Source organism: Oncorhynchus tshawytscha, unplaced genomic scaffold (assembly GCF_018296145.1).
Source record: "Oncorhynchus tshawytscha isolate Ot180627B unplaced genomic scaffold, Otsh_v2.0 Un_contig_5990_pilon_pilon, whole genome shotgun sequence".
In the NCBI taxonomy this organism is placed as follows: Eukaryota; Metazoa; Chordata; class Actinopteri; order Salmoniformes; family Salmonidae; genus Oncorhynchus; species Oncorhynchus tshawytscha.
In genome coordinates this window covers 83,429-105,000 of record NW_024609819.1, presented here as the reverse complement: position 1 = coordinate 105,000, position 21,572 = coordinate 83,429, and the positions used below count along the sequence as shown (strand labels likewise).

General features: G+C 45.3%; 1 protein-coding gene across 5 annotated transcripts in view; it reads right to left on the bottom strand.

Annotated features, from left to right (window-relative positions):
- bnc2 (basonuclin 2) overlaps positions 1-21,572 on the bottom strand; it is a 165,338-nt gene that overhangs the window by 140,381 nt on the left and 3,385 nt on the right. For 4 of the 5 annotated variants that reach the window (XR_006083003.1, XM_042318914.1, XM_042318911.1 and 1 more), the window contains exon 3: positions 19,257-19,325. The exons of the other annotated variant lie outside the window; for it this stretch is intronic. Coding sequence is in view for 3 of the 4 variants with exons in the window: in XM_042318914.1 (XP_042174848.1) it covers positions 19,257-19,325 (69 nt within the window). In the remaining variant the exon portion in view is untranslated. The remainder of the gene's footprint in view (positions 1-19,256; positions 19,326-21,572) is intronic. 5 annotated transcript variants of the gene reach the window in all.

Sequence of the window (21,572 nt, the reverse complement as noted above, 5' to 3'; positions counted from 1 at the left end):
CACACTGTAGTCTACCACCCAGAACACACTGTAGAACACACTCTACCACACAGAACACACTGTAGTCTACCACAGAACACACTGTAGTCTACCACACAGAACACACTGTAGTCTACCACCAGAACACACTGTAGTCTACCACACAGAACACACTGTAGTCTACCACCCAGAACACACTGTAGTCTACCACCCAGAACACACTGTAGTCTACCACACAGAACACACTGTAGTCTACCACTCAGAACACACTGTAGACTACGATACAGAACACACTGTAGTCTACCACCTAGAACACACTGTAGTCTACCACCCAGAACACACTGTAGTCTACCACCCAGAACACACTGTAGTCTACCACCCAGAACACACTGTAGACTACCACCCAGAACAAACTGTAGTCTACCACCCAGAACACACTGTAGACTACCACACAGAACACACTGTAGTCTACCACACAGAACACACTGTGGTTACCACCCAGAACACACTGTAGTCTACCACCCAGAACACACTGTAGTCTACCACACAGATCACACTGTAGTCTACCACACAGAACACACTGTAGTCTACCACACAGAACACACTGTAGTCTACCACCCAGAACACACTGTAGTCTACCACACAGAACACACTGTAGTCTACCACTCAGAACACACTGTAGACTACGATACAGAACACACTGTAGTCTACCACCTAGAACACACTGTAGTCTACCACCCAGAACACACTGTAGTCTACCACCCAGAACACACTGTAGTCTACCACACAGATCACACTGTAGTCTACCACACAGAACACACTGTAGTCTACCACCCAGAACACACTGTAGTCTACCACACAGAACACACTGTAGTCTGTAGAACACACTGTAGTCTACCAGAACACACTGTAGTCTAACACACACACTGTAGTCTACGATACAGAACACACTGTAGTCTACCACACAGAACACACTGTAGTCTACGATACAGAACACACTGTAGTCTACCAGAACACAGAACACACTGTAGTCTACCACCCAGAACACACTGTAGTCTACCACCCAGAACACACTGTAGTCTACCACACAGAACACACTGTAGTCTACCACTCAGAACACACTGTAGACTACGATACAGAACACACTGTAGTCTACCACCTAGAACACACTGTAGTCTACCAGAACACACTGTAGTCCAGAACACACTGTAGTCTACCACCCAGAACACACTGTAGTCTACCACCCAGAACACACTGTAGACTACCACCCAGAACAAACTGTAGTCTACCACCCAGAACACACTGTAGACTACCACACAGAACACACTGTAGTCTACCACACAGAACACACTGTGGTTACCACCCAGAACACACTGTAGTCTACCACCCAGAACACACTGTAGTCTACCACACAGATCACACTGTAGTCTACCACACAGAACACACTGTAGTCTACCACCCAGAACACACTGTAGTCTACCACCCAGAACACACTGTAGTCTACCACCCAGAACACACTGTAATCTACCACCCAGAACACACTGTAGTCTACCACCCAGAACACACTGTAGTCTACCACCCAGAACACACTGTAGTCTACCACAGAACACACTGTAGTCTACCACACAGAACAACACTGTAGACTACCACACAGAACACACTGTAGTCTACCACCTAGAACACACTGTAGTCTACCACCCAGAACACACTGTAGTCTACCACCCAGAACACACTGTAGTCTACCACCCAGAACACACTGTAGTCTACCACCCAGAACACACTGTAGTCTACCACCCAGAACACACTGTAGTCTACCACCCAGAACACACTGTAGTCTACCACCAGAACACACTGTAGTCTACCACCCAGAACACACTGTAGTCTACCACACAGAACACACTGTAGTCTACCACACAGAACACACTGTAGTCTACCACCCAGAACACACTGTAGTCTACCACCCAGAACACACTGTAGTCTACCATACAGAACACACTGTAGTCTACCACACAGAACACACTGTATTCTACCACCCAGAACACACTGTGGTTACCACCCAGAACACACTGTAGTCTACCACCCAGAACACACTGTAATCTACCACCCAGAACACACTGTAGTCTACCACCCAGAACACACTGTAGTCTACCACCCAGAACACACTGTAGTCTACCACCCAGAACACACTGTAGTCTACCACACAGAACACACTGTAGTCTACCACACATAACACACTGTAGTCTACCATCCAGAACACACTGTAGACTACCACCCAGAACACTGTAGTCTACCACACAGAACACACTGTAGACTACCACCCAGAACACACTGTAGTCTACCACACAGAACACACTGTAGTCTACCACACAGAACACACTGTAGTCTACCACCCAGAACACACTGTAGACTACCACACAGAACACACTGTAGTCTACCACCCAGAAGACACTGTAGACTACCACCCAGAACACACTGTAGTCTACCACCCAGAACACACTGTAGTCTACCACCCAGAACACACTGTAGTCTACCACCTAGAACACACTGTAGTCTACCACCCAGAACACACTGTAGTCTACCGCCCAGAACACACTGTAGTCTACGATACAGAACACACTGTGGTTACCACCCAGAACACACTGTAGTCTACCAGCACGACATGATGGGCCACCGAATCATGACAAAACACAGGACTAATCTAGCGAATAGTAAATTAAATTCTTCACCATAACTACAGCTCTAGCCTACTTACCACTACACTACCTCAACTCTGAACTTTCTCTCAACACTGCCTTTAAATCAACTGGAAATTAATGACATAGCATTAGTCTATTACGACTGACTCTGAAGCGAATTACAGTTGAAAGCATTGCAACAAGTCCTTGTTAGACGTATGAGACAGAGTGAAAGCCATCCAGTGTTGGATGGGTAGGTAGGTAGGTAGGTGTGCCTGGGAGCAGGGCTAGCAGCACGGGTCCATGTCACTGTGTGTGGGCCTACACTGAGCAGGCCAAGCTCTGCTCGGGATATTACCCTGCTGTATGTGCAGCCATTAAATCCGTCCCCCCCTTCCTCTCCACTCCGCCGCCCTGTCCTGTCTAGGAACCTTGGGAGCTGGGGCCATGGAACACTTTTTTGGCTGGCTAGCACACGGTCATAGACAGACACAGACACACACACACTTTGTCTGGCTAATAAAGCAGGGCCACACTCAGGACGAGAGAGGAGAGACAGGCCAACTGCTGCTATGTTGAGACTTCTCAGCTGGAGGAATAAAGCAGGCAAATGCCAGGGCAGCCCTGAAATGCATTCCTAGGGGTCCTGAATTATATTGGCCACTCAGGAGTGGAGGAGATCTCAGGAGTGGAATTGCTTCCTGTTAAAATAGTGTTTGTGTCAGGTTTGTAGAAGATTTGGTGTGTTTGTGTCAGGTTTGTGGTAGGTTTGGTATGTTGTGTCAGGTTTGTGGGAGGTTTGGTGTGTTGTGTCAGGTTTATGGAAGGTTTAGTGTGTTGTGTCAGGTTTGTGGGAGGTTTGGTGTGTTGTGTCAGGTTTATTGAAGGTTTGGTGTGTTGTGTCAGGTTTGTGGGAGGTTTAGTGTGTTGTGTCAGGTTTATTGAAGGTTTGGTGTGCTGTGTCAGGTTTGTGGGAGGTTTAGTGTGTTGTGTCAGGTTTGTGGGAGGTTTGGTGTGTTGTGTCAAGTTTGTGGTAGGTTTGGTGTGTTGTGTCAAGTTTGTGGTAGGTTTGGTGTGTTGTGTCAAGTTTGTGGTAGGTTTGGTGTGTTGTGTCAAGTTTGTGGTAGGTTTGGTGTGTTGTGTCAAGTTTGTGGTAGGTTTGGTGTGTTGTGTCAAGTATGTGGTAGGTTTGGTGTGTTGTGTCAAGTATGTGGTAGGTTTGGTGTGTGTGACTTACATTATGGCGATGTGAAGGGCGGATGGTTCGCAGCTGAGGCATGTCTGTGTGTTGTCAGGATGTGTGTGTGTATGTGTATGTGTGTGTGTGTGTGTGTGTGTGTGTGTGTGTGTGTGTGTGTGTGTGTGAGAGAGGGAGAGAGGCAGAAGAGTTGTTAGAGAGAAAATGGGCCCACCGCAGCACCATACAGAGAGAGAGAGGAGGAGACGGCAGCTGGGCAGCTCTTGCTAATTCAGCACTTTAACAAATCAATGCCACTTGAGGAGTACAATCCCTACTCTGAACTGGCTAGACGCATCAGCGTGTGTGTGTGTGTGTGTGTGTGTGTGTGTGTGTGTGTGTGTGTGTGTGTGTGTGTGTGTGTGTGTGTGTGTGTGTGTGTGTGTGTGTGTGTGTGTGTGTGTGTGTGTGTGTGTGTGTGTGTGTGTGTGTGTGTGTGTGTGTGCGTCTGGTGGTCTGGGGTTATTCACATTAAGGGACAGTAATGTGTTCATCTCTATCTCTCCGTACACAGACATGATCCATCTGTGTCAGATGTCTGACTTCCTACATTCATCATCCACAGAAAACAGAGGGCGAGAAAGAAACAGAGAGAGAGTGAGAGAAAGAGCGAGAAAAGAAAGAGGGGGGACCAGTCTAGAAAGAGATATAACCAGTAAGACCAGTGCCCTTTCTCTCTTCTCCCTACAGCCCTGTCCACTCAGTGCTCCCTCCATCCCTCCCTCCGATCCCCTCTCCATAGATCCCCAAGTCGGGGTGATCCGTCAGGGCCTGACAGGGCACTAAGTAGTGGAGCCCCAGCGCCCTGCAGTCATCACTATATCTACCCACAGATAGGGCTCCCGTCGTGGGGTTCATCTACCTGCCTCTCTCCTGGGGCTGGGTGGAGGTGGGGGTGGATGGGCCTATTGATGACCAAGTACTGGATTAGTTCCTCTTCACTAGAACTCTGCATAGATGTACAGTATCCACTTCAGTTTGTCCAAGGCTGTAATAACAGTACATACTGTAGCACAGGGCCACTGAATCCCACCACTAACACCAAGTTATCCCTTTACTGCCACCACTACAACATCCCCTAAAAAGTTCTCAGTCCACCGCCTAGCAGGGTTAGTGGTCATGTGTTTTCACTCCACCACCGTCCTCTATTGTGTGGCTCATTTGTTCATTTGTGAGTGTTGTGTGTGGTGACCTTTGTAGAGGGGACAAAAGCCCTGCCTGGGGGCCACTGAGAGGCCCTGACCAGAACGCCGGCCCATGGTAAAGCCTTGTGCCTGTTTGCCAGCGGGCTGTGAAAACCTGTCTGTCATGCTTCTATTGTTCCCAGTGAGCCTCTGGAGAGATCTGAGGGGCAAAGCTGAGGGCCTCACGCCTCTGCATGTCAGACAGGAGAAAGGAGCGTCGAGAGAGGAGTGTGTGTGTGTGGGGGGGGGTGGTCAAAACTCAATCTAAATGTTACCCCCCTCTGTTGTCTTACAATGACCAATGAATTACCAGAAAGTATTTAAGTTGTTCTGTCTAAATATGTTCTGACAAAGTACCTGAACCCTCGTATCAGTGGCACCTGTGTGTGTCTTTCTGCAGATCAGGCACTAAAAACACACGGGAGAATGATCCATACTCACTCTCTCCATTCAATTTCACAACATTGCCGTCATCACACACACACACACACACACACACACACACACACAGGCACAGAGGAATATAGGAATATAGGAGTGATGGGGGATTTGACTAACGCATGTAGCAGAGGGTTGGCTAAGACAACTCCAAGACAGAGAATTGTCAACAATGTATTAACTTCTCTAGGGTAGGGGGCAGCATTGGGAATTTTGGATGAAAAGAGTGCCCAAATGAATCTGCCTGCTACTCAGCCATAAAAGCTAGAATATGCATATAATTAGTAGATTTGGATAGAAAACACTCTGAAGTTTCTAAAACTGAATGATGTCTGTGAGTATAACAGAACTCATATGGCAGGCAAAAACCTGAGAAAAGATCCAACCAGGAAGTGGGAAATCTGAGGTTTGTAGTTTTTCAACTCTTTGCCTATTGAATACACAGTGTCTATGGGGTCATATTGCACTTCCTAAGGCTTCCACTAGATGTCAACAGTCTTTAGAACCGTGTTTGATGCTTCTACTGTGAAGTGGGGGCGAATGAGAGGGGATTGAGTCAGAGGTCTGCCAGAGAGCCACGAGCTGACCATGTGCGTTCACATGATAGTTAGCTTGCATTCCATTGCATTTCTGAAGACAAAGGAATTCTCCAGTTGGAACATTATTGAAGATTTATGTTAAAAACATCCTAAAGATTGATTCTATACATTGTTTGGCATGTTTCTACGGACTGTAACGGAACCTTTTGACTTTTCGTCTGCACCTAGTGATCGCGCCTCATGAATTTTGATTACTGGGCTAAACGCGCTAACATAAAGGAGGTATTTGGACATAAATTATGGACATTATCGAATAAAACAAACATTTATTGCGGAACTGGGATTCCTGGGAGTGCATTCTGATGAAGATCATCAAAGGTAAGTGAATATTTATAATGCTATTTCTGACTTCTGTTGACTACACAACATGGAGGATATCTGTTTGGGTTGTTTGGGCTCTGAGCGCTGTACTCAGATTATTGCATGGTGTGCTTTTTCCATAACGTTTTTTAAAAATCTGACACAGCGGTTGCATTAAGGAGAACTGGATCTAAACTTCCATATATAACAGTTGTATCTTTCAGCAAAGTTTATTATGAGTATTTCTGTAAATTGATGTGGCTCTCTGTAAAATCACTGGATGTTTTGGAACTACTGAACATAACACGCCAATGTAAACTCAGATTTTTGGATATAAATATGAACTTTACCGAACAAAACATACATATATAGTGTAACATGAAGTCCTATGAGTGTCATCTCAGGAAGATCATCAAAGGTTAGTGATTAATTTTAACTCTATTTCTGCTTTTTGGGACTCCTCTCTTTGGCTGGAAAAATGGCTGTGTTTTTCTGTGACTTGGCTCTGACCTAACATAATCGTTTGGTGTGCTTTCGTCGTAAAGCCTTTTTGAAATCGGCTGTGGCTGGATTTACAACAAGTGTATCTTTAAAATGGTGTAAAATACTTGTGTGTCTGAGGAATTTTAATTATGGGATTTCTGTTGTTTTGAATTTGGCGCCCTGCAGTTTCACTGGCTGTTGACGAGGTGGGACGCTACCATCCCACATACCCTAGTGAGGTTAATATGCATTCTGCTGAATGAACTCATGTCTATAGGCCAGCTTAGTGAGTGAGTGAGTGAGTGAGTGAGTGAGTGAGTGAGTGAGTGAGTGAGTGAGTGAGTGAGTGAGTGAGTGAGTGAGTGAGTGAGTGAGTGAGTGAGTGAGTGAGTGAGTGAGTGAGTGAGTGAGTGAGTGAGTGAAGGAATGAGAGGAGGGGGAGATAGAGAGACAAACAGTGCCAATTGCAAATGTAAAGAGTGCAGCCTCCAGCTCGTAAGACAGATAATGTAACCATGAAGACTAAGTGTCCGTCTATTAGATCAGGTAGGTAAGGAGGTGGACATTTACCATCAGTTGACTGGCCTCACACACAACTCTCCTTCCATGTCAGCCCATGTCTATAAGGCCTGGCCTCACACACAACTCTCCTTCCATTTCAGCTCATGTCTATAAGGCCTGGCCTCACACACAACTCTCCTTCCATTTCAGCTCATGTCTATAAGGCCTGGCCTCACACACAACTCTCCTTCCATTTCAGCTCATGTCTATAAGGCCTGGTTGAACACACAACTGTATCTAATGGAATGTCATACAATATGCTGTGCCAAGAGTGTGCAAAGCCATCAAGGCAAAGGGTGGCTACTTTGAAGAATCTAAAATCTAAAATATATTTAGATTTGTTTAACACTTTTTTGCTAACTACATGATTCCATATATTTTATTTAATGCAATGTAGAAAATAGTAAAGAAAAACCCTGGAATGAGAGGGCTGTCCAAACTTTTGACTGGTACTGTACACGTTGAAAAGGATGATTAATAAAACTATTTCAAGACAGATTTGTCAACAGTAAATCTTTAGCTTACTGGGATATTTTCTTTATCAATGACAAACTTAATATTTGCAATATTTTTAAGTGTCAATAATTGTTTTAGTTTCTGACTGAATGACTTGTTCTCAATACAAGCTCCTTCAGAACACGCAGAGGAAGAGGACTAAATTCAACCTGTCCATGGGAATGTGCCAACCAACTGTCCCATATAACAACACCAACAAGCTTCTGTCCTCTCTCTTCTCTCTTCTGTCCTCTCTTCTGTCCTCTCTCCTGTCCTCTCTTCTGTCCTCTCTCCTGTCCTCTCTTCTCTCTCTGTCCTCTACTTCCTCCCCTCTCCTCCCCAATGTAAACCTCCCATTCTTATCACTGCAGTACAGTTAATCCCTTCCTCCCTCCGTCCCCCGCTCCATCCCTCTCTCCTGGTCCCCAGGGGTGAGAGGGGAACGGGAGGGGGGCACATTTGCCACTTGTCTGTGACACATAATACGCCGGGGCCTTCAGGCAATCAACTTTGACTTGACATGTATTTGCTCATCTCAGAAACCCTTCCCCTCCCCTCCTCCCCCTCAGTGCCCTCACTGATGGGAAACTGGAGGGGGTTGGGGGAGGGAGGGATGGAGAGGAGGAGTGGAGCCTAAATTAACACTTGACATTCAATACGGGCAGGCCTTTAATTGGCCGGGGCCTTCCTGAGAAAGCAATTTTCTATTCCCCAAACTGGCCCTGCTGTACCGCTGCCGCGCTGGAGCGGGAGTGTCGTCTGCTGTGGGCATGCCTGTGTGTCTGTGTGGGAGGAGTGTGTGTGTGTGTGTGTGTGTGGGAGGAGTGTGTGTGTGTGTGTGTGTGTGTGTGGGAGGAGTGTGTGTGTGTGTGTGTGTGTGTGTGTGTGTGTGTGTGTGTGTGTGTGTGTGTGTGTGTGTGTGTGTGTGTGTGTGTGTGTGTGTGTGTTGTGGTGGGTGTGTGTGTGTGTACACCCGGCCCTCTGGTCCCTTCTCTTGCTCTAATGAGGGCGTATGAATTAGCGCTACGTGACATGATTTGAAGCAGTGGTGGCCCCCGCCCTCCTCCTCCCATCTCCTCCCCCTCTCCTCTCCTCCTCCTCATCCCCTGTTCTTTTTCTTCCACCAGTGACAGGCGTCTGGTGGCTGCAATAAAATGCCAGGAGCTACCTCGGGGCTCTTTCCTTGATGCGTGCTCACACTGCTTTACACGACGCACGCACGCACACACGCACGCACAGCACACACACACACACACACACACACACACACACACACACACACACACACACACACACACACACACACACACACACACACACACACACACACTTGCCGGCGGATGGAGTTACGGCTGATGCTATTACTCCCTTGCAAGCTGAGAGGTGTTAGCCTCCTCTTAACAGATCTGACAGCATTTAACAACATGGCCGACCATTTCTAATCACCTCTGTGATTTCATACCTATTATCAATTGATCTCAGCATCTGATCGGGTTCTATCCCCTCATCTCTCTGAATCATACGGGAAGTGTAGTGTCATTTTCACCGTGCTGTAATCACCCGTGCCACCAACGACTCGAAATCTCTCAAATCGCTACCACATTATCGGATTCTTTTCTGATCGTGTCATATTTGGGGGCGATGGAGGTGGGGCGGAAGATCGATGAGGCGCAAAGACTCGCCGGATGTGACCTACGACCCGGGGTGACACGAGGTTAAAGCTGTAAATTTACGAGGTTAGCGGATAGATGGGAAAATGGCCATAAATCTTATTGATAAATCTATTGGTGTCAAAGCTCCTCCCCTGTACAAAGCAAAGATCAACAAGCTGCAGTGTGAAGCATCTTCATGACAAACAAAAAGCTTCATGTTTATAATGTTCAGAGGGGAAACATGTCTAATGGATTATGTGCCATGAAATATTCAATGTTTTTTGGAGTTCCACACGTCATGTATACGGACAGGGTTCCAACAAAGCACTTACCACTGTGTGTTTCCCGACAATAGGAAAGGTGGGCCACGCCATTTAAATGAAAACATCAACAGAGAAAATGTGAGTGTGAGTATCCATTACAAACTAAGGACACACACACAGGAAACACACACACACGGCTCCAGAGTGCCTGATGCTGGCACACACACACACACCATCACTCCAGCACACACACAGCTCCGTTTTCGCTTGTTACCAGACTTTTCACTTTGTCCCTTTGTGTAAGATGGGAAACAGCCTCTTTAGCTGAGTGGTGTGAAACAGCCGGGGTGGGGGGGTGGGGGGGGTTACGAGGGGCCAAGAGGTCACACACTTAGGGCCGCGACCTCTCACCTCTGCCTAGTTGCCTGGGATACGCCAGCTAGTTCATTTGAAGTCCATCACACGGAGCAAACAAGATCATTTGTGACTTGATTGGCATTATGGATTGAGAAAGGCAGAGTGTGATGGTGCTCCATAACTGATGATGCTGTAGGAACAGGTTCCATGAAGGAGCAGCTTTAAAGTGGAGTTCAGTGTCGGTGCAGGTCTCTCATGCAACTTTCTTCTTAGCTAAGAAATTGTCAAACATACCCTCCCTGTGTGTGTGTGTGTGTGTGTGTGTAGGTATGGTTCCACTCAGTGACAGCACGAACAGCCTCTCCCACACCAGCCCACATACTATCTGCAACGAGCGCACACGCACACGCACACACACACACACACACACACACACACACACACCACCCAGTGTTGCAGCTCACCTTAAAAACACACGTTCTAAGATGGTGAAACAGCTGTGTTTAACAGTGGCCATTAAATGCTATTAATCTAACAGCACAAACATCTTTAGAAACAGGAAGAGAGGGTAAACAAGCACATGTTGCCCCAACACGTCGCTAATGGAAGACGCTAGTTAGCCTGTTTAACCATCTTTCAAGGTGGGACTTCCTGATTTCTTTCTGGATAAAAATGTTGAACCGTTGTGTGAGAACTATGACTGCCGATGGGCGAGGTGATGCTTTTCTTTAAGTATTAACACAAATTAAGGCATTCTGTGTGTGTGTAATTGCTGTGTGCGTGTGTTTGTGTGCAAGCGTGTGTGTGTGTGTGTGTGTGTGTGTGTGTGTGTGTGTGTGTGTGTGTGTGTGTGTGTGTGTGTGTGTGTGTGTGTGTGTGTGTGTGTGTGTGCGTGTGTGTTCATTCGTGTGTGTGAAAGAGAGCGATGGCTTTAGTCTAAAATGCTGTTGGCCATGAGCCCAACCTCACCAGTACCACTCCTCTCCTCTCTCCAGACCCTCCCTACAATCCTCCCCACAATCCTCCCCACGTCTCCAACCGTCACACAGCAGATTACAGCAGCAGAGGGGGAGAGATGGATAGACACACACAGAAAGATGGAGGAGGGGAACAAACGAGGAAGAAGAGAGGGGGAAGGCTTATGAAGAAAGACGGGAAAGAAAGAAGGAGAGGAAGTTGTCTGGTCGTCCAGACCTCAGCTGTAGTCGGCCCCACATCACCTAGGTTACAGTATGTCTTGTCAAAGTAGACACAGAGCACAATCATTATTCAAAAGAACAAATTGCCCTGTCGTTTTTCTCTCTGTACAATACTTTGGTAATGACATGTTTGGTCCAAACAGGGAGCCGTAGAGGCTTGGTTTTGATTAGAGCAACAATGTTCTAGCACATCCCAAGTGCTATAACACATTAACACACACACACACACACACACACACACACACACACACACAGTGAGTGTCGCATTATCAGGGGGGGGGGAAAGTCAGTCGACCTCCGAGCGCCGCAGAACAAGTCAAATTACCATCATTATCTACCTCCTTAAATAGCCAGAGATAATAACGGTCCACCGGCAATAATAATAGTAGCAATTCTTCCTCGGCATTATGTGAAATAACAGGGACCGAATTAGCCGTTGCGCTAACTGAAAAATGAAAGGGTTGTGTTCCTTGAGAGGTAAGCGTGAGTGTTTTTTCCTTTGTCGTCTGCGTTGAAAGGACAAATTGGCTGTTGGTATAGAGGAGGGGTCCTTAGACCTGGCTGCTGGTAAAAATAGTAGGCCATCAACCTGCTTGTGGCACTGGCACAGTTCCAACGCAAACAAAAAAAAACAAGTCAGGAGGAATAACAGGATGGGCCCCCTGTGAAAGTATGTATGCACAAGTTCATGTCTCTTAGTGTGGGTCAACGGTGTGTCACATTCCTCCTCGCTCAGGGACAATACCAAGTCATGTCTACAGATGGAAGTGCCAAATATCTCTGAATAAACCTTTGTGGAAGGAAAATAATATTATGCACGTCTGAGTGTGTGTATTTTGTGTGTGTCCACGTTGCACTCCACAAGTGTGTGAGTGTGTGTTCCTGCTAATTGTGTGCTGACTTATGGTGGCGCTGTGTGTCAGTGGCACTACCCAGGTCACAGTGGCTACATTGGTTGCCTCCCAGGTCTTGAACATCTTCTGCTCCCTCTGCCCCTTGGACCCCCTCAGTCCCGCAGGCCTGGCGACAGCTGCTTCATTCCGGCCTTGTCAGCCCCTGAGCAGAATGTGTGTGTGTGTGTGTGTGTGTGTACGCACGTGCCTGTGTGCCTGTGTGTGTGCGTGTGTGTCGGGGGCCAGGCCACGGTGCTAATGTCCCCTCATTAGGCAGGCTGTGGGGTGGTGACATCCTGAGCAACACTCTATTCAAACAGCCACTTCCCCTCGTTCCCCTTCGCTCCGCACCGACCGACGACTTCCCCCCACCGCAGGAAACTTAGGCAGGCCAAAGAAAAATAAAGACCCTCACTCTGAAAAGGAGAAGAGAGAGAAATACCCACACCTTTTCATGTATTTGAACAGGCAGCGCCATCCAAGATTGGGGTGATTATGGGCAATGCTTGAAAAATAGAAATAGAGATTTGTCAAAAAAGCCTTTTTATACAATCTGAATCGCATCGGCCCAACTCTGTTTTACCCAAACATACTGTATCAAACTGTAGCTCTGCATAAAATCCAACTGTCCTTTATCTAGTTAATATATTTCTATTTGTAATATAGTGTATTTCTATGGTTCAGAGCTCTAGACTGAATCAAACTCCCTGCCAGTTAGATGTCTCCGTTCTTTACAGATCATAGGGACTACATATGGCCTCTGTAGCTACAGTACAACCTCTACTACACACATCTACAATATTCACCATCATCATTACATGGTGGATATAGACGAGAAGAATTGTATTTTTTCCCAGAAGGAACATGCAATGTCAAATTTCAGATAAAATAATGAATAATCGTTATTTCCATATTATTAGACGATGCCCGTCGCCTCAGTGTTGTGTATAAAAAGCATGTCTTAATCATATTATTACACTGCTATAAGACTGTAAAAAGAGTTTAATAACCTTGTTAGCATATGGTTTCCTGCTGTGTGGTAGTTGTTGCTGTAAGCCCAGCACTGACAGGGCCATAGGCCACACACACATCAATACACAGGGATTAGCTAGCAACACACTGGCAGCTAACATTATCGTTGTTTACAACACACCAAGACTAAATAAACCATTTGACAGACAAACACACAATGGCCTATAAACATCTCATAAATCCACTAGCACCTTCAGGAATATAACAGAATAGAATCCAGCTTGATCATTCTATCTTTCTCTCCGGAGATCATAATAAGCAAAACATGTGGACCTTTTTTACCCAAAACCAGGAAAGACAATTTAATGTTGAACTGGACACTAGAGATTGTGTACAACATAAGGTGAAAACAAACAAGCTGCTAGCCAGTTTCTGAATATCCTGTATTTGGTATTTATAATGGTTTTAACCGGTGGGGTAGACGGACAGCTCTGTTTCAGAGTGTGCAACACAGTGGGGTGTGAGGTGTGTGTGAGAGGTCTGGGTGCGGCACACACACACACACACACACACACACACACACACTCTCTCTCTCTCTCTCTCTCTCAGGGCCTGTAAGAAGTAGGAGGGGGTCCATGGGAAAAGGCTGGTGGAGGACTCATCTCCCTGATAAGACACAAGCAGATGGCCCTGCATTGCTGTCGTTCCTGAACACACACACACACACACACACACACTCACACACAGACTCCGTACGCATACACTGCTGTTGTAGCAACGACCCCAACACAGTACGTTCACAAAGAAAACACTATTAGAAGACACTCTGTCTCTCCAACCCACTCCAGTCGTCGATCCATCCATCTATCCCTTCATCCAAACACCAGAGTTATCATGCAGGAGACAGATCACCCTGACCCCGTGAGTGATCCTGACCCCGTGAGTGATCCTCACGTCCCATATTGATCAGTAGCTGCAGCGGGAGGCGGGAGACGACAGGGTGAACGGGGTGTACACAACACCGGTGTTACAGTGCTACAGAGCCGCAGACAGATGACGCCCACATTGTTTCAGTGTGAGGCTTCGTGTCACAGCTCTGCGTCTTATGCAAGGCTGAGGATCAAATCCAAATGAGATCATATGCTGTGACTTGGCTGGAAAACTCTGGGTGATGTTTTCAATGTCCATTCCATAACCCCTCGAACTCAGGGAAGACTTAGTTAGTTAGGCTATTTTCATCAGATCATTGGAAGTACAAACTATCGTACAAATGATTGATCTCTACGGTTATAAACTGGTAATACAATAAAAATATCTGAGTTTGATTCATGCATTTTCATCAAACAAGAGACAGACGTTTTAAAATATGAAGAATGTCTCCCGATAGTAGGAAAATAATTCACTAGAAATTGACGATGTGACAAAACAGAATATCTTAGAGATCGAAACACACTGTGTGTGTTAGTCGACAAAACAACGAGAACATTGAAGGATCTCCAGAGCATTTTAATATTCCATGTCTGCCTCGCAAAAATAGGGAGATTGAGGGAATTTAAATCATGAATATTAAAATATGCAGTTGAAACAGAAACTACTACAAACTACACTGACAAATGTTTATTAAATGGCATAACCGCAGCAAATTAAATAACCAAATTAATTCATATTCTGATTAAAAGGAAAAAGGGGGCCTTAAATTAAATGTCCACAGCGTGAATTATTTTTAACGCGCGAGTTGAAAAAAGTTCAAAGCAAAAATAGGTTTGGACGTCATATCTTCATGCCTGACGCTTAGATAAATACGTGGTGGCAGTAGAATGAATGGCACCTTGTGCGTCTTCCCTCTCCTAAACTCTCCTAAACTCTACATGCCATCTAAACCACAAACTTGGGCACGCAGACACACACACGGTAAACGTACAAGTGGTCCACATCCACCTTACACACACACACACACACACACACACCTTTGCTCTCCTCTCCTCCTCTCACCTCAGATTCTACCATGTCTCTGCTCTCGTCCAGAAATAACAGGACCATACTGCAGTAACTGACGTAGTTAAACACACCCCTACACCTTCTCCACTTCTCCACTATGCACACTCTCACTGACACTCCCCACAAGCCAATCTAACAACACCAATGGAGAGAGAAAAAAGAAAAAGATAGCGAGAGAGAGAGACCGCTACCTTAGAGCAGAGTCGTCGTCGTCCCCCCATCCCAGACCCTAATTACCCAGATCCCACAGTGTAATTAACAGTGGTTGAACCCCTCTAGGGGGTGACAGCCAGAAAGAGAAGGCCAGCAGGGACCCCCAGGCTTGGGGCCCGGCTGGAGGGCAGAGTGAGGAGAAACGGGGTTACGGAAGGACCAGGGCTCGGGAACAGAGGAGAAACGAGGAAGAGGTCAAAAAGAAAGTAGCCTCCAGGCTTCATTAGCGGTAGGTAAGATCCCTCACTCCGGTCTCCAGCCCAGAGACACACACACGTGAGGATCACTCCGGTCTCCAACCCAGAGACACACACACACACACGTGAGGATCACTCCGGTCTCCAGCCCAGAGACACACACACACACACGTGAGGATCACTCCGGTCTCCAGCCCAGAGACACACACACACACACGTGAGGATCACTCCGGTCTCCAGCCCAGAGACACACACACACGTGAGGATCACTCCAGTCTCCAGCCCAGAGACACACACACACACACGTGAGGATCACTCCGGTCTCCAGCCCAGAGACACACACACACGTGAGGATCACTCCGGTCTCCAGCCCAGAGACACACACACACACGTGAGGATCACTCCGGTCTCCAGCCCAGAGACACACACACACACACACACACACACACACACACACATGAGGATCACTCCGGTCTCCAGCCCAGAGACACACACACACACGTGAGGAGCACTCCGGTCTCCAGCCCAGAGAGGACGGCGCCAATGAAAACACTACAGAGCTACAGTCCATCCAAACCAGATAAGGACAGACCACACAGTAACACCCAGCCACTCAGTACCACTTCCACCGCTCAGCTAGGATACAATCACTCACTCATTGTGACTGGGTAGGCATTGCCTTGGACTGGGCCATTTCCTCTGTCCCTTTGAAAACAGTGACCCTATAACTGGGACTTCCTGTGTTACACCCAAAGCGGTCCCCCTCCTTTGGGCCAATGACGCAGTGTCCCCTTCCTCTATGGTCACTTCCCCGGTGATACGACTACCTTACTCATCTAGTGTACTAAGGGGGAGGGAGGGAGGGTGGACCCCAGGGCTTAGGGGCTGGTATTAGTGCTGAGAGAGAGAGAGAGCGGTAGCGAGAGAGAGCGGTAGCGAGAGAGAGGGATACATAGAAAGAGAGAAGTGGCATGGCGTTTCCTCCACATATCCCCTTTCACCTCTCGTCTCCTCCAGCCAAGGCCAGCCAAGACCCACACACACGTCAGCTCGCACCCGCACACTCATGGAGGCAGAGTCAGGGCCAGCCCTGTACAGAGAGAGAAAAACGCCACTCTTTCCCTGACATACTCACTGGTTCTACAGGTACTTGAACATATGCAAAAGATAAGAAGGGAAAACACCTCATACACATGATGGTATCTGTGGTCATGCAGCCCATCAGAGATGCAGAGTATGGTGTAGTCACACAACCCTCAGGAATAAAAGACACTGAAAATATTATATCAGACACGCAGGCAGAAACACACACATGCAACAGGCCTCGGCAGAGGAAGGAAAACAGCCTGTTAAACACAGCCAGCACACAGGCAACATATCCTCTGAGGGGAAAACAGCCTGTTAAACACAGCCAGCACACAGGCAATATATCCTCTGAGGGGAAAACAGAGCACGACACTCTCCTAGAAAATTAGCCCACTTTCTCTCTCGCTCTCATTTTTAAAAAACAATGCAAACACACACTAACAAATTATTGCATGCAACAGCACAGCGATGAACTGAACGGGGGGAAAACACCCCTCCCTCAGAAATACTTATTCACACAAACACACACACTAACAAATTCTTGCATGCAACAGCACAGCGATGAACTGAACGGGGGAAAACACCCCTCCCTCAGAAATACTATGTTAATAGGTGAATTAAGGCCCCTCTGATCTACACTGAAGAGGATGACATTAAGTCCATTATTGACTCAGACAAAACTAACTAGGAGATGTGCTGCTATTCATCTAATATGATGTCTGCCATGCCTATAGGGAGAGATATTACTATAGCAGGGTTTACATTCAGATACATACAGCCTATAGCAGGGTTTACATTCAGATACATACAGCCTATAGCAGGGTTTACATTCAGATACATACAGCCTATAGCAGGGTTTACATTCAGATACATACAGCCTATAGCAGGGTTTACATTCAGATACATACAGCCTATAGCAGGGTTTACATTCAGATACATACAGCCTATAGCAGGGTTTACATTCAGATACATACAGCCTATAGCAGGGTTTACATTCAGATACATACAGCCTATAGCAGGGTTTACATTCAGATACATACAGCCTATAGCAGGGCAGGTGTAATAGCCTACACTCCACAAATGCAGATTTCAGTTGATGGGGTAAAACCACATGAAATAACAAAATGGTTGCACATGTACAGAAGTTATATAAATATTTATCTTACATTAGAAAATATAGGACCACTTGAAAATGATAGATATACAGATTATACAGGCAGATATGTGTATAACCAAAATGACAGCAATAAGGAGAGATTGTGTGGTACAGAAATGGAGAGGTATTGGTTGAACAGAATACAGCAGATGTAATCGATAGTTCGGTAATGACCTCGCTGTAAAGCAGTCCATCTAAGCCGTCAATGTATTGACATGAACCAGACAGACAGACAGACAGACAGCTCCATGCTGATGATGCCTGCCCTGCTATATCTCCTGACTGCAGTGTCAACCCCCGTACTCTATACACAGTCCTCTCTGTACACAGTCCACATCTTCTGAACATATACCCTTCTTGCAACTCATGTTTGAAATAAGTGTGACATTATTGCAATGTCTGATCTGCTTTTGCATCGTGTATATTTTCTTAATTTAAATATGTGTAGTTCATTCTGCTTGAGTGCAGGACATGCAGAGGAAATCCATTACAATGTTAAAATGTCACCAACATGAAAAATCTATTGATATAGGCCTATAGTAATCATAGTTCAGAGAAAATGATAACGCATGAATTTAAAGATGTTTAAAATCTTAGAACTGTGAATTATTCACAAAGTGGTTAGGGGAAATAAATACAATAGAACTATTACAGAGTTCTGCTAGAATCCTCTGCTATAGGCCATGAGTTCTGATAGAATCCTCTGCTATAGGCCATGAGTTCTGATAGAATCCTCTGCTATAGGCCATGAGTTCTGATAGAATCCTCTGCTATAGGCCATGAGTTCTGATAGAATCCTCTGCTATAGGCCATGAGTTCTGATAGAATCCTCTGCTATAGGCCATGAGTTCTGATAGAATCCTCTGCTGTAGGCCATGAGTTCTGATAGAATCCTCTGCTATAGGCCATGAGTTCTGATAGAATCCTCTGCTATAGGCCATGAGTTCTGCTAGAATCCTCTGCTATAGGCCATGCACCTGGCATTTCAAACATTAAATAACACTCAACAATAATAATAGTAATAAAAGTATAATGGCATATTTTGAAAATTGCTGAACTAGTTTAATAGCAAAAAAATACAGTATTATTATAATTATAATTATACCATTGTGTTCATGCTTGGCCCATTATTAACATATATTAGGAATAATAATAACCTACATAATTACTATAGTTTATATTTTCCACTAACATGTCTGATGTGTTAATCCACCTATTGCTTGTATTGGGATCAAATACCGCTGCATGCCAGCATCTCAGATGCTGTAACAATACGGAGAAGATAAGAGAAACATGTCAAGCTATAGAAGCGACTGTACCTCGTCTGTAAGGTCTCGGCCCATAGTCGACCTGTCGCACTTCAGAGGAAGCCGCGTTACAGCACCCGCCTTGCAGAAGAGAAGGGAAGAATTTAGAAGGGCGAGCTAATTAAGAGCAGATATTTAGATTGAAAACATACCCTGGCGATGTAAATGCTACCGGCCCTATTTCTTCAAGATTTCCTCGATATCTTCCTTCGCCTGACTGGCATTAGACCCTCACAGAAGAGGTGCGCCGCGGCAACATTTTACGAGCCCTAAGTAATCCTTGAGTTGTTCCACACCCCTCAGCTTTTGAAGCGCAAGGGAAAATAAAATGGCATGGCTTAATGCTGGTTTATTGAGGGGGAATTAGCCTACTAGTGATGGACCAATTAGAGGCGCAGTGATATCACTTAACTGCGGACTGTTTAACTTGCAAAGGTCGATATTAATATCCATGCATGTACCCAAAACAAAGTACTCAATTACGACGTCAAAATATTATTACACCGTAATGCTGTGGAAGGCTTAAAAAGATAGTTTAACATAATTTACGGGGAGTTTACATAACGAAATATGATAATAATTTCCCTGCAGATTATACATAAAATGATCCGCACATTGTTAAATATAAAGAAAGCAGATGCAATTATTTGACAATGTGTTGAGTCTATTTTATTGATTTAACTCGTGTATCTGCTTTTGTAGATGTCATTTAATATAAGGTTATGTTTATAAATCCTCTTATCACCAACAGACACAAATAAAAACCAAAAGCCAGGCGAATAGAGAGGAGGTAGGCCTATATTCCATTTTATATAGGGTATAGGCGTAATCTTCGTTGTAATTCTTAATCATTTACTTCAATTACAAGCATTATAACGGTTGGATTTGCATGGAATGTATTCGACCATTGAAAAGATGGCAGTCAAGGAAAAAAACAGAGAATCCAAAAATGAAATGATTCTTACTAGAAGTCTGGAGAAACGATGCGAAACATGCCAGCCCTTTCCCAATCAATTTTTTGCCATTCATGGTTTCTGCATTTTCGATTTCGTTTATTTGAACTACGTTTAAAAGGTAGCCTGATTGAAAAAGACATGATATCTAAACAAAATTAAAACCATGTCTCTCTCTGTTTGCTTGTCTCTCTATTAGTACTCATGCAAAAGGCAATGTACGCATTTAATTGAAATGCACTTCCTATTTTGATTTGATTGCATCGAATTAGCACATTACTCGTCGTAAAAAGACACTTCTAATATGAGAAGCAGCTGTTGACATAGTGTGACGTTGAGGTTGCAAATTTTATAAATTAAATATATCAACAACAAAAAAAACAAATATCCAACCAGGTTAAATGATTGTTTTTACAATTCATTCTATGGTAATTTAGATAATTGTTTGGGTTTGTTTTTAGGTGACATTCCTTGGCAATATAATTGCCCACCTGCTGTAAACTGTGTTTGGACATATGCATGCTATTCTAGAACTGAAAATAAGAACTGAAAAAATAAAACGTAATCATACACGAACACGTAATTATTGCATGTTCCCTAATGACTTGTATAGGTAGGCTACTTTGCAGTGAATGTATAAATTCAGAGGATATCAAATGGTCTGAGAATGGATTCTTCGCTGCAAAATCACAACCAACACCCGTAACGTAAACAACATGCCCTCACTCACATCAACACATACTGCTCCTGCTTTGCGTCTCAATCGATTGCTTTGAAATCATTTGCACTAACACCGATAAAAACGCACCCATGACTCATGTCACTTAGCTGATCTTTAAAGGGAGGATTTGAAACACGAGCCCACATAACACTCATTTCTCCCAATACCCCAAGGCGCGCGCGGCTCGGCAAACACAAAGTCATTATCGGTTAGATTCCAATAAGGCAGTCTGTCAAGGTGAGGCTTCTTTGGAGGATTTTTGTCATGCCTACTAAACATGGAAAGATGCCTTCTAAGTGGTGCGAGGGAGGATAAATAACAACGAGTCCCACAGCTGATTATATTGAAACAACGGCGCGCATTTGTAAAAAGGGGGATTACGAAACGTGAGTCCCAGCAGATGCTGGATGCTCCTCCGTGTATGAGCGCGGGGCCCATCCACCTGCACGCAGATGCCGCGCGAGGACGAATGAGACGGAGCCAGGAGCATCCTCGTGCGATATGGTTCCGTTATTCCAATCGACATGTCAATAGCTTTGCAGTAGTTTATATTAATAATACACACAAACTCAAAACATGTGTTGAAAGTGAGAGGATGCATCATGCGTGTCCAATATGATGTGCAGGTGTGCATGAAAAAAGAGAGGCTACTGA